Source organism: Nycticebus coucang, chromosome 3 (genome assembly GCF_027406575.1).
Source record: "Nycticebus coucang isolate mNycCou1 chromosome 3, mNycCou1.pri, whole genome shotgun sequence".
NCBI classification, from domain to species: domain Eukaryota; kingdom Metazoa; phylum Chordata; class Mammalia; order Primates; family Lorisidae; genus Nycticebus; species Nycticebus coucang.
Window position 1 is genome coordinate 68,146,999 of NC_069782.1, and position 13,399 is coordinate 68,160,397.

The window sequence follows — 13,399 nt, forward strand, 5'->3', positions numbered from 1 at the left end:
GGATCTGTCCAGCTCAGTAAGAAGAGTGTTAAAGTCTCCTGTTATGATGGTATTATCAGATATCATATTGCTCAGACTGAGTAAGGTCTGCTTCAAGAATCTGGGAGCATTTAAATTGGGTGCATAAATATTTAGAATTGAAATGTCTTCTTGTTGTAGTTTTCCCTTGACCAATATAAAGTAACCATCTTTGTCTGTTTTGACTTTATTTGCTTTAAATCCACATGTATCTGAAAATAAGATGGCAACTCCTCTTTTCTTCGGAATTCCATTTGCCTGAAAAATTGTCTTCCAACCCTTGACTCGGAGCTTTAATTTGTCTTTAGAAGCCAGGTGTGTTTCTTGCAGACAGCAAATGGATGGGTTGTGTTTTTTAATCCAGTCAGCCAATCTCTGTCTCTTCAGTGGGGAATTCAAGCCATTAACATTTATTGAGATAATTGATAAGTGTGGTAGTATTCTATTCGTCTTATTTGGTGAGAGTCCATTGCTTAGTTTTATCTTTTGCATCAGTGTGGAGGTTAGGTTCTGTCCTTTAATTTCTGAGTTCTTACTTTGCTGCTGATCCATTGTGGTGGTCAGTGTGCAGAACAGGTTGAAGTATTTCCTGTAGAGCTGGTCTTGTTGTGGCGAATTTCCTCAATGTTTGTATATCTGTAAATGATTTGATTTCTCCATCAATTTTTAAGCTTAGCGGGGTACAGATTTCTTGGCTGAAAATTGTTCTGTTTAAGTAGATTAAAGGTAGATGACCATTGTCTTCTTGCTTGGAAAGTTTCATTAGAGAAGTCTGCGGTCACTCTGATGGATTTGCCCCTGTAGGTCAACTGGCGCTTACTCCTGGCAGCTTGCAGAATCTTTTCTTTTGTCTTGACTTTGGACAGGTTCATCACAATGTGTCTTGGAGAAGCTCAGTTAGAGTTGAGGCGACCTGTGGTCAGATATCCCTCTGAAAGCAGTGTGTCAGAATCTTTGGTGATGTTTTGGAAATTTTCTTTTATAATATTCTGTAGTATGGCTTCCATTCCTCTAGGGCATTCTTCTTCCCCTTCTGGATTTCCTATAACTCGTATGTTGGAATGCTTCATAAAGTCCCACAATTCTGATAGTGAACATTCTGCTTTCTCTCTCTTCTTTTCTGCCTCTTTTACTGTCTGAGTTATCTCAAGAACTTTGTCTTCTACCTCTGAAATTCTTTCTTCTGCATGGTCTAACCTGTTATTGATACTTTCCATTGCATCTTTAAGTTCCCTAATTGACTGTTTCAGTTCCTTCAGGTCTGCTATATCCTTTTTATATTCTTCATATCATTCATCTCTTATTTGATTCTGTTTTTGGATTTCCTTTTGGTTATTTTCCACTTTGTTAGCAATTTCCTTCATTGTGTCCATCATTTCTTTCATTGTTTTCAACATGTGTATTCTAAATTCCCTTTCTGTCATTAATAACATTTCTTTGCAGGTGGAATCATCTGCAGTAGCTACCTCATGGTCCCTTGGTGGGGTTGTTCTAGACTGGTTCTTGATGTTGCCTGGAGTTTTCTGCTGATTCTTCCTCATGAGTGATTTCTTTTATCTGTTTCCTTCCCCTAATTTTCCTTTCACTTCCTCTTGCTCTTTAAGTTCTTGTGCCTGTGGACTAAGGGTTACAGGACCAGAAGGGTGAGAAGGTTGAAAAGTGAAAAAGGGATGAAAGAAAGGAGGACTGAGTGATAAGAAAAAAATGAAAGATAGAGAAAGGAGAGGGGGTGGGTATAAGGAATATTGACAAAAAGAAGAGAGGCACAGAAAGAGGGAGACAGGGCAATATAGGTGTACAGTAGGGTACTTTGACAAAACCTTAAAAAACCCCACCTTCTGGGGGTGCCCAGTTGGGTGGTTCCCTTGAAGTCAGCAGCTCTTTGCTAACCTGATCAGACACAGTACCCCACCTCCACCAAGTAGAGAGGAAAGACAAAAATGCTATAAATCAAACGAAAACAAGCAAACAGAAAACTTTACGGGGATAAAATTGGGTGAAAAACCAAATGATAGCGGTAGAAACACTAGCAAAAATGAAGTTCTAATTATTATTATTATTTTTAATTTTTTTATTAAATCATAACTGTATACAATGATATGATTATGGGGCATCATACACTCACTTCATAAACCATTTGACACATTTTTATCACAGTGGTTAACATAGCCTTTCCGGCGTTATCTCAGTTACTGTGCCAAAACATTTATATTCTACATTTACCAAGTTTCGCAAATACCCCTGTAATATGCACCACAGGTGTGATCCCACCGATTCCTCTCCCTGTACCCACACCCCCCTTTCCCACTTCCCCCTGTGGTTAAGTTGTAGCTGGGTTATAGCTTTCATGTGAGAGTCCCAAATTAGTTTCATAGTAGGGCTGTGTACATTGGGTATTTTTTCTTCCATTCTTGGGATACTTTACTAAGAAGAATATGTTCCAGCTCCATCCATGTAAACATGAAAGAGGTAAAGTCTCCATCTTTCTTTAAGGCTGCATAGTATTCCATGGTATACATATACCACAATTTATTAATCCATTCGTGGATCGATGGGCACTTGGGCTTTTTCCATGACTTAGCAATTATGAATTGGGCTGCAATAAACATTCTGGTACAAATATCTTTGTTATGTTGTGATTTTTGGTCTTCTGGGTATATGCCCAGCAGAGGAATTACAGGATTGAATGGCAGATCTATTTTTAGATCTCTGAGTGTTCTCCATATATCTTTCCAAAAGGAATGTATTAATTTGCATTCCCACCAGCAGTGCAGAAGTGTACCCTTTTCTCCGCATCCACGCCAACATCTCTGGTCTTGAGATTTTGTGATATAGGCTAGTCTCATTGGAGTTAGATGATATCTCAAAGTAGTTTTGATTTGCATTTCTCTGATGATTAAAGATGATGAGCATTTTTTCATATGTCTGAAGGCCGTGCGCCTGTCTTCTTCAGAGAAGTTTCTCTTCAAATCCCTTGCCCAGCCTGCGATGGGATCCCTTGTTTTTTTCTTGCTGATGCGTTTGAGTTCTCTGTGGATTCTGGTTATTAAACCTTTGTCAGAGTTATACCCTGCAAATATCTTCTCCCATTCTGAGGGCTGTCTGCTTGCTCTGCTTACTGTGTTCTTAGCTGTGCAGAAGCTTTTTAGTTTGATCAAGTCCCAGTAGTGTATTTTTGAAGCTGCTTCAATTGCCCGGGGGGTTCTCCTCATGAAATACTCACCCAGACCAATTTCTTCAAGGGTTTTCCCTGCATTCTCCTCTAGTATTTTTATAGTTTCATGTCTTAAGTTTAAATCTTTAATCCAATGAGAGTCTATCTTAGTTAATGGTGAAAGGTGTGGGTCCAATTTCAGTCTTCTGCAGGTTGCCAGCCAGTTCACCCAGCACCATTTGTTAAATAGGGAATCTTTTCCCCACTGAATGTTTTTAATTGGCTTGTCAAAAATCAAATAGTGGTAAGTAGCTGGATTCATCTCTTGGTTCTCTATTCTATTCCAGATATCTACTTCTCTGTTTTTGTGCCAATACCATGCTGTTTTGATCACTATCGATTTGTAGTAAAGTCTGAGGTCTGGTAGTGTGATTCCTCCTGTTTTGTTTTTATTTCTGAGTAATGTCTTGGCTATTCGAGGTTTTTTCTGATTCCATATAAAACGAAGTAATGTTTTTTCAAGATCTTTAAAATATGACAGTGGAGCTTTAATAGGGAGTGCGTTGAAATTATATATTGCTTTGGGTAGTATGGACATTTTGATAATGTTGATTCTTCCTAGCCATGAGCATGGTATGTTTTTCCATTTGTTAACATTTTCAGCTATTTCTTTTCTTAGAGTTTCATTGTTCTCTTTATAGAGATCTTTCACGTCTTTTGTTAGGTAAATTCCCAAATATTTCATCTTCTTTGGCACTACTGTGAATGGGATAGAGTCCTTAACTGCTTTTTCAATTTGACTGTTGTTGGTGTATATAAAGGCTACCGATTTATGAATGTTGATTTTGTAACCTGAGACGCTGCTGTATTCCTTCATCACTTCTAGGAGTTTTGTAGTAGAGTCCCTAGTGTTTTCCAGATACACAATCATTTCATCTGCGAAGAGCGAGAGTTTGATCTCTTCTGACCCTATATGGATAACCTTGATCGCCTTTTCTTCCCTAATTGCGGTGGCTAAAACTTCCATTACAATGTTGAAAAGCAATGGAGACAATGGGCAGCCTTGTCTGGTTCCTGATCTGAGTGGAAATGATTCCAATTTAACTCCATTCGATATGATATTGGCTGTGGGTTTGCTGTAGATAGCCTCTATCAGTTTAAGAAAAGTCCCTTCTAGACCAATTTCCTTGAGTGTTCTGATCATGAAGGGATGCTGGATATTATCAAAAGCTTTTTCTGCATCAATTGAGAGAATCATATGGTCTTTGTTTTTTAATTTGTTTATGTGCTGAATTACATTTATAGATTTACGTATATTGAACCAGCCTTGAGACCCTGGGATAAAACCAACTTGGTCATGATGTATAATTTGTTTGATGTGTTGCTGGATTCTGTTTGTTAGGATCTTGTTGAATATTTTTGCATCTATATTCATTAGTGATATTGGTCTATAATTTTCTTTTCTTGTTGGGTCTTTTCCTGGTTTGGGGATCAGGGTGATATTTGCTTCATAGAACGTGTTGGGTAGTCTTCCTTCTTTTTCTACATTTTGGAACAGGTTGAGTAATATAGGTACTAATTCCTCTTTAAAGGTTTGGTAAAATTCTGACGTGAAACCATCTGGTCCCGGGCTTTTCTTTTTAGGGAGGTTTTGTATAGTTGATGCTATTTCTGAACTTGATATGGGTCTGTTCAACATTTCCACTTGATTCTGGTTAAGCCTTGGAAGGTGGCGTGCTTCCAAGTATCGGTCTATTTCCTTCAGATTTTCATATTTCTGAGAATAAAGTTTCTTGTAATATTCATTAAGGATTTTTTGGATTTCTGATGAGTCTGTGGTTATTTTGTCTTTGTTGTTTCTGATTGATGAGATTAGAGATTTTACTCTTTTTTTCCTGATTAGGTTGGCCAGAGGTTTATCTATTTTATTGACCTTTTCAAAAAACCAGCTTTTTGATTTATTGATCTGTTGTATTATTCTTTTGTTTTCAATTTCATTTAATTCTGCTCTAATTTTGGTTATTTCTTTTCTTCTACTGGGTTTGGGGTTGGAATGTTCTTCCTATTCCAGTTGCGTCAGATGTCCCATTAAGTTGTTAACTTCCTCTCTTTCCGTTCTCTTGAGGACGGCTTGCAGTGCTATAAATTTCCCTCTTAGAACTGCCTTTGCAGTGTCCCAGAGGTTCTGATAGCTTGTGTCTTCATTGTCATTTTGTTCCAAAAAATTGGTGATTTCTTTCTTAATCTCATCTCTGACCCAGCTATCATTCAGCATAAGGTTATTTAACTTCCATGTTTTTGTATGGGTATGCAGATTCGTGTTGTTACTCAATTCAAGTTTTATTCCATGATGGTCCCAGAAGATGCATGGAATAATTTCTATTCCTTTAAATTTACTGAGGTTAGACTTGTGACCTAAAATGTGATCAATTTTGGAGTAAGTTCCGTGGGCTGATGAGAAGTATGTGTATTCAGTTTTGTTGGGATGAAATGTTCTGTAGATGTCTGCTAAATCTAAATATTGGATGGTTAGGTTTAAATCTAAGATTTCTTTGCTCAGCTTCTTTCTGGAGGATCGATCCAACACTGGCAAGGGAGTGTTGAAATCTCCAACGATTATGGAGCTGGAGGAAATCAAGTTACTCATGTCTGTTAGAGTTTCTCTTATAAATTGAGGTGCATTCTGGTTGGGTGCATAGATATTAATAATTGAGATCTCGTCATATTGAGTATTACCCTTAACAAATATGAAGTGACCATTCTTGTCCTTCCTTACTTTTGATGGTTTAAAGCCTACTGTATCTGCAAATAAAATTGCAACACCTGCTTTTTTCTGATTACCATTTGCCTGAAATATGGATGACCATCCTTTCACCCTGAGTCTGTATTTGTCTTTTAAGTTGAGATGTGACTCTTGTATGCAACAAATATCTGGCTTAAGTTTTTGTATCCAGTCAGCTAACCTATGCCTCTTTAGAGGACAGTTTAAGCCATTCACATTGATGGAGAGTAAGGATAAGTCTGGTGGAATTTTGGGTATCGAGTTTTTCAAAGGTCCAGTGGACATTTTTAATCCTTTTGCCAGTGTGGAAGTTGGAGTTTGATCCGAAGTTTCTGAGTGAGTTTACTTTTGTGGTATAGGATTGGGTTGGTCATTGTGGAGGATGGGTCTGAGAACATCCTGAAGAGCTGGTTTACTTATGGCAAATTTTTTCAACATATGAATGTCATTGAAGTATTTAATTTCTCCATCATAGATGAAACTCAGTTTAGCTGGATACAAGATCCTGGGTTGAAAGTTTTTTTGCTTTAGGAGATTAAAAGTTGATGACCAGCCTCTTCTTGCTTGAAAAGTTTCAGCAGAGAGATCTGCAGTTATTCTAATATTCTTCGCTGGGCTGCTTTGAGAATCTTCTCTTTCATGTTAACTTTAGTGAAGCTAATTATGATATGTCTGGGAGATGGCTTATTGGGGTTGAATCGTGCTGGGGTTCTGAAGCTGTCTGCTATCTGAATTTCAGATTCTCTAGGCATGTCTGGAAAATTTTCTTTCATAATTTCATGTAGAAGGGCCTCTGTGCCCTTGGCTGCCACTTCATCAGTCTCCGAAATTCCTATAACCCTTATGTTATTTTTTTTCGAATTATCTGAGAGCTCTCTGAGTGAGTGATCCGTTTTTGCTCTCCATTTCTCTTCCTCTTTGAGAGATTGGGAGCGTTCGAAGACTTTATCTTCAATGTCAGAAATCCTTTCTTCTGCTTGCTCCATTCTGGTACTGAGGGATTCTACTGTATTTTTCATATCTTTGAGGGCTGTAAGTTCTTGTTTCAGTGTGTCTAAGTCTTTGGTGGTTTTGTCTTTAAATTCGTTAAATTCTTGAGACAGTTTTTGAATTTCTCCTCGAATTCCTAATTCCATTTTATTAATCTTGTCTGCAAACCAAATTCTGAATTCGACTTCTGACATCTCAGCCAGTTGTTTATGAATGGGATATTCAATCACATCTACCGTATCTTTTCTTGGGGGGGTTGATCTATTCTGGTTATTCATGTTACCAGAGTTTTTCCGCTGATTCTGCCCCATGGTTTACTCCCTTTGGTTTTTCCCCTGGGGTTTTATCGAGGGCCCGTACAGTGTTGTGGCCTGAGAAACTGGGGCCCTGTCTGGTGTGGTGGAGCAAAGTGGTTCTGTCTTGTTTTCAGCTGGTTTCTGTTCAATCCTATTGCAACTTCTACTCTGGCTTGAAGTCTCAGCTGTGTGGAAAAATCAGCAATTAAGTCACCCCGCCTGCCCACACTGGCCCCAGTTGGAAAAGGAGAATCAAACCTTCCTACAATCGCACACCCAGGGCACCACCTGAAAAGTCCTCAGTCTATTAGCCCAGTTCAAAAGGTCCGAATCAACTGTCTCAATCGGCACTTGTCTCAGGTGGAAGGGTTCAAGAGTTCTCTGGGAACTGGATCACAGGGGCCTGGTGACTCCTCTGAGACAGCTCACCCCAGTGCAGCGTGGAGTCAGGAGGAGCCACCCCGCAAACAGAGCAGTCTGGGAAGGTTGACGTCTCCTTCCCCACTTTGCCCCTCCGTCGGACCCAGTCACTGGTATCTCTGCAGATGGCTAACCCAGTTGCCTGCAGTGAACAGACACTCCAGGGGTTTGCACCTGCCTGAATCGCAAGGAAGTCTGCCAGGCCCCCGCAGACTGCCGCTATCTAGCAGGAGGAGATGGGGCCTGACATCTTTGAGTGTTTGATGCAGGTGATGGGAAGGAGGTGTTCACTCAGGCTTAGCCCCGTCCCTGATGGATGCTGCTAACAGAACAGAACAGAGCAGACAACTTTGTGAGGTTCTGTTGCTGTTCCTGTCGTCGCCTACAGGAGACGGGCTGTTTTGAGTTCAAACGTCTTTGCTGCTGGAGAATTGCGTCTGACCACCTCTCTGGGTCGGCCCGCCCTGGAGGCTTCTGGGTTTGTGAGCCGTGTCACCGGTGGCCTCCTCTGGTTGCCCAGGGAGACAGGGGGTGTGGCCTCAGAATATCCAGAAGTGAGCGTTCTGCCGTTAAAGAAAAAAGGGCTGTTGATCTACCTCCAGGGAACTGCTGCTCTGGTGTGGGCACTCAGGCGACCCTTTTCTCCTCTGTCCCGCGCCCCAGAGTCAGCACTGAGCGGCCGCAGTTTGTGCTGGGTCCACACCCCTTAAGAGATCCCCCAAGAATCAGAACTCTTGGGGGATGGGCCCCCAGACCCGGATTGGGAGTGGGGCGGGGGGAAGCTAGAGTTTCATTCAGTTTCACGCAATACTACGGTCTGGGGAGGGCTCCTGCACTGCACCGCAGGGAAGTGCCGCCAAGGCTTGATTTCCCCTCAGCGGAGTTCCCTCTCCTCGCTCACGTGTCCCAGAGTCAGTGCTGACCTGACGCAGCTCAGGCACTGTGCACTCCCCTCGAGAAATCACCCAAGGAGCCGAACTCCTGGGGGATAGGCCCTCAGACCCCGAGTGAGAGTAGGGGTTCTCAGCTCTCAGCGGGGAGGCCAGAGTCTGATTCAGTCTTGGGCCCCCTATGCCCGGGGAGGGTTGGTGCACTGCACCGCAGGGAAGTGCCGCGAGGCGTGACTCCCCCTCAGCCCGGTGCCCTCTCCTCACTCGGCGCGCCTCAGAGTCAATGCTGACCAGTTACAACTCGGGGACTGTCCACTCCCCTTGAGAAATCACCCAAGGATCCGAAGTCCTGGGGGACAGGCCTCCAGACCTCAGTGGGCGGGAGGGGAGCGCCGGGGATTCAGGGTTGCCGGCAAAGGATTCCCAAAGTTTTATTCAGCCCTATGTCCGGCAGGAGAACGCCACGGCACCCCAGTAGGGGAGGTAGGTCCAGTTTTTAGAAGGTCTCTCCCGTGGAGTGTAGTGGGAGGGGCTTTAATTTCTGCCCGCTTGTTCAATTGTGGGGCTCCAGAGCCGGTCTCATGGGGGAGGGGGACTCCCGTCCGCTTGGTGGTGGATTTTGTACCTTTTGTTTGCGTCCTTGTGATCACAACTTGCCTCAGCGGTGTTGATGTGCGTTCTTCAGCCTTCTCTCTTGGTGAGGCTCAAGTCCACCAGGATACTTACTAAATTCCTGTCCCTTAACTCTCCTTCTGGACGGGAGCCTTTGTTGAAAGCTGGCTTCAGTCCGCCAACTTGTCTCCCCTCCTCTGAAGTTCTAATTATTAAGAAAGGCAGCAATGGGAAATTATAATTAAACTAGAAAAATTGAGAAAGAGAAAGGGATCTGTATGGAAAAGATTGAAATTAAAAAAAAAAAAATCAACAATGTCAAAATAAACAAAAAAAACAACCCCCCCAAAAAAAAACACAACCAAAAACAAAGCAGTATGTATATGTTATTAACTATTGTCTGGGCAACACGTGGTCTTCTGGGGTATGAGATGTTAATCACAGTTCTGATACGACTGGAGGCTGTTGATTTCTCAAACCCTAGCAGGTAGACACCCTAAATGTCTCTTCAGCCCACTTAAAAGGCACTTTGAACTTGTAAACTTGCTGAGCAGAAGCCTTCCCAGGAAAGGAATCACTGCTGAAGTGGCTATCCATTTACCCAGTGTGCCAAAACTGGTCTCACTCTGCCCCTGAGGGTTAGGGCTGCAAGGCAGCTCAGACCCCACCCTTAGGCTACTCGGTCGCTGGGTTACCAGCTCCCACCTGATTCTAGCTCTGCGACCCTGAGGGCAGAGTTTGCCGGGGCAGATTTGCTCACAATGGCTTCCTGTGACCCACAGCCAAACACTATTAGCTCCGTCTGGCTCAGCGGCTCAGACTGGGGCCCTAGACAACGGCCAAATTTCTCCACACTCCCACTCAGGCTCTCCCCAAGGCAGTTCAACTGAGTGCCAAGTCCAAAGACACCAAAACAGTTCACAGATAAGGCCTTTCTGGTTTGCAGTCTCGCTGCTACTGAACTTACAGTTGCGGGCGGGTTTAGATGGATTGACCACATGCAATCACTTGCCATTTTTCCACTGTTTTAGTCCTCCTCTTGGGGTCCAGAAGTCTCTTGCTAACTCCCTGTATCCTCACAGGGGTGATGATAGGCAGATCCCACCAGTCAGAGATGCCTGGAGTCCTATCTCCCCAGACTCATGGTCAAAGTAAAGGATTTTTAAAGAGCATACATTTCAACTGAGATGTTCCTAATGGTTAATGAGTCCAACAGCCATCCTAGCAGGTGCCATCCTGGGGCATCACCTGCCGTACACCCGGGTTACCCAGTGGGACAGTTGTATGCTGCTGCTGTGGATCAGTAGTCAAAATGCTCAGGGAGAAATGCATGATCTTACCGTGCTGGGTTAGGACGTGTCAGAAATAGCCCTGCTGGAGAATGTGTACGTCTCAGCTTCAGGTCTCAATTTCCTGATCTTCTTGAACCATGTCCTGTACTGGTCCCAGACCTGCAGAGGCAACACGTGTTCTGAGTCAGCTCACTGAGAGGGGTGAGGATGGGAAAGGTCCTGGGTGGGAGGTGGGCAGTGGTACCTGCTGGCTGAGGAGGCAGTAGACCAGGAAGATGAAGACACCCTGTAGCGTGTTGATGATGGTGAAGAGGTAGGCCATCACCTGGGCCACTGGACCCACCTGCAGAATGCCCAGACACCACGTGCAGCCCAGGATGAAGAGCTGAGCTGTCGCTTTAAATGTCAGCATCCTGGGTCGGGTGAGAAAGGAGGCAGGTGATACACACAGAGAAGCAGGATGAGGGCTGTTCTCATCTTCACCCCAGTGATGTCTCTGATCAACTTTGATCTTTTCCATCAATGTTGTCAGGCTAAGCTGTGATCAGTTTAGACCTTTTCTATCTATGGTACCCAACAATAGAAATGCCACTTGGGTCTAGGATGGTATTTTGACTTTTACTAAGGAGGGCAGTGATACTTTTTGTTTGTTTTTTTGTTTTCCCTTCCCCACCCAACACCCAAGCCCCCAAGCCCTGGAAGAGGGCAGTGATATTTTATCAGCCACATTTCAAAAGTTTTATGGTGCTCTATGAATATCCTTAATTTCATTTAACCAATGAGGACACACTGTGCACTTGGCTCTGTGTTACAGCCTGAGAATCAAAAATAACAAAGACAATATTTCTGTTTTCACATATCTTACAATCTAGTGGAAAGATGAGAACAGTTACAATATTTGTGAAGTGCATTGCTTAGTTCTCATCAAAGACTATTGCAGTCTTCTCTCCCTCCATGAACTGACCTAGAGCATGCTTTGCCTAGAAGAGGGGACATTTATATGTGCAAAGTTGAAAAAGCAAGACAGCCAGTCTCTTAGATGTCCTACACTATCCATGTAGGACAGGATGAGCTTGCATGATAAAAGGTTTTGTAAACCTGAATATGGCAGTTGCTGGGTATGGGAAGAGCTTGCATGAGGGTGTGGGGCATGAAAGGGCACAGAGGTTCTGAGAGCAGTTATGTAATTTCCTAAGTGTTTAAGATATAAACATTCTTTGGATCTTTATCATAGGGCTACATAGTCCCTCTTTATTTGAGTAAAGTCAACTCTCTTCACAGCTGAGGGTGTCTCATGTTTGTGGTAAGAATGGATGGAATTGTGTCTTGCCCCCAAGACACAATTGTAGGAGGGACTTAACCTAACAAATGCAATCAGCCTCAACCTGGTTTCTTGTACCCTCAATGAATCCCCAACATTAAAAAAGAAAAAAAAAAAAAGAAAGAAAGAAAAAAAAGAATGGATGGAATGTCTCTTGTTTGCATGTCAATAGAAAACAGTATCAGAGCTGGCTGCCAGGGAGGTGTGGCTGCACTTCTTTCTCCTTTGGGCTCCCTTAGAATCCCTCTGTGTAAAAGGACATCTGGAATTTGGGTCCATGTGGCTTTGCTCCTGGTCCGTGCTTTGTATGGGGTGGAATAGACCCTCTGTTCCATCTCACCTTGTGTTCTGAAGGGTGGACACATCACTGTTGAGTGAGGAGAGCTTGTTTTTCAAAATCCACAAGGTCATCAGAAACAAAACCAAATTAATCTGCAGAAACCCCACAAGGCATATTGAATAAATTCTACATTTGCAAAATCTTCCTCCCAGCCCACCCAACATCTAACCTAGCATGTCACAGAGGTCACAGAAAACAAGATCAAATACTCAGTAACTCTTGTCCTGTGACTAGGGTGACCAATTTGTCCCACTTTTCATGAGATTGCCACATTATAGCATTGAAAATCCCACATTTCATGAAATTCCTCAGACTTGGTGTTGAAGCTGAAATTCTGCATCCTGGAAAGCTCTGCAGTTCTGGAAAACTGGGATGATTGGTCATCTTGCCTGTCACCCTTTTTATACTCCTGCTTTTGTGACAACTCTGAACTGGGTAAGGACACTCTGTCATCCATCACTCACAGAGAAGATGGCACAGATGGGCAAGGAAGGTCCATATAAATCCTTTGTGTGTGTGAAGCCAGCACCTGAGAGAGAGGGAGAGTTGGAAAAATATTCCAGAATATATTAACCTATTTATCCAAAATATTTGAAATATGTTTAACAAAGAGATGTCTGTACTCCTGTGTTCATTAAGGTACTATTCCAAGCATCCAAGGTATGAAATCAACCTAAATGTCCATCAACAGATGAATAGATTAAAAAACGTGGTACATATATGTCATAGAATTTATTTTTTTTTAAGAGAGAGAGTTGTGCTCAGGCACCCTGGCTAGAGTGGGTCATGTTATCATAGCTCACTTCAACCTAAAACTCCTGGGTTTAAGCAATCCTTCTGCTTAATCCTTCAGGCCCTTGAGTAGCTGGAACTACAGGCATGTGCCACCACATCCAGCTTTTTTTTCTATTTTTTGTAGAGACAGGCATGGTCTCACTCTTGCTCAGACTGATCTTGAACTCCTGAGTTCAAGGGAACTTTCCAGCTCAGCCACCCAGAATGCTGGGATTATAGGCATGAGCCACTTAGCCTGCACTTGGCCTCACAATTGAATAGTATTCAGATGGTTAAGGAATGGAAAATCTAAGTTAGACAGGAGAAATAAAGTTTTTTTCCCCTTTGGGACAGGGTAGAATGCAGTGGCTTCATCACAGCTCACTGTAACCTCAAACTCCTAGGCTCAAGTGATCCTGCTGCCTCAGCCTCCTAAGTATCTGGGACTTCAGGCACACACCATCATGACCTGCTATTGTTTTCTATTTTTAGTAGAGATGAGATTTCACT

The 13,399-nt window shown here is 42.8% G+C and overlaps 1 protein-coding gene across 1 annotated transcript in view; it reads right to left on the reverse strand.

Moving 5' to 3' along the window:
- Positions 1 to 10,478: 10,478 nt before the first annotated feature.
- Positions 10,479 to 13,399, reverse strand: part of LOC128580997 (adhesion G protein-coupled receptor E2-like) — a 78,300-nt gene continuing 75,379 nt past the window's right edge. Inside the window, 5 exon segments of the mRNA XM_053583460.1 lie at positions 10,479 to 10,613; positions 10,699 to 10,867; positions 12,116 to 12,207; positions 12,580 to 12,601; positions 12,603 to 12,644. Of these exon segments, the coding sequence (XP_053439435.1) occupies positions 10,479 to 10,613; positions 10,699 to 10,867; positions 12,116 to 12,207; positions 12,580 to 12,601; positions 12,603 to 12,644 (460 nt within the window).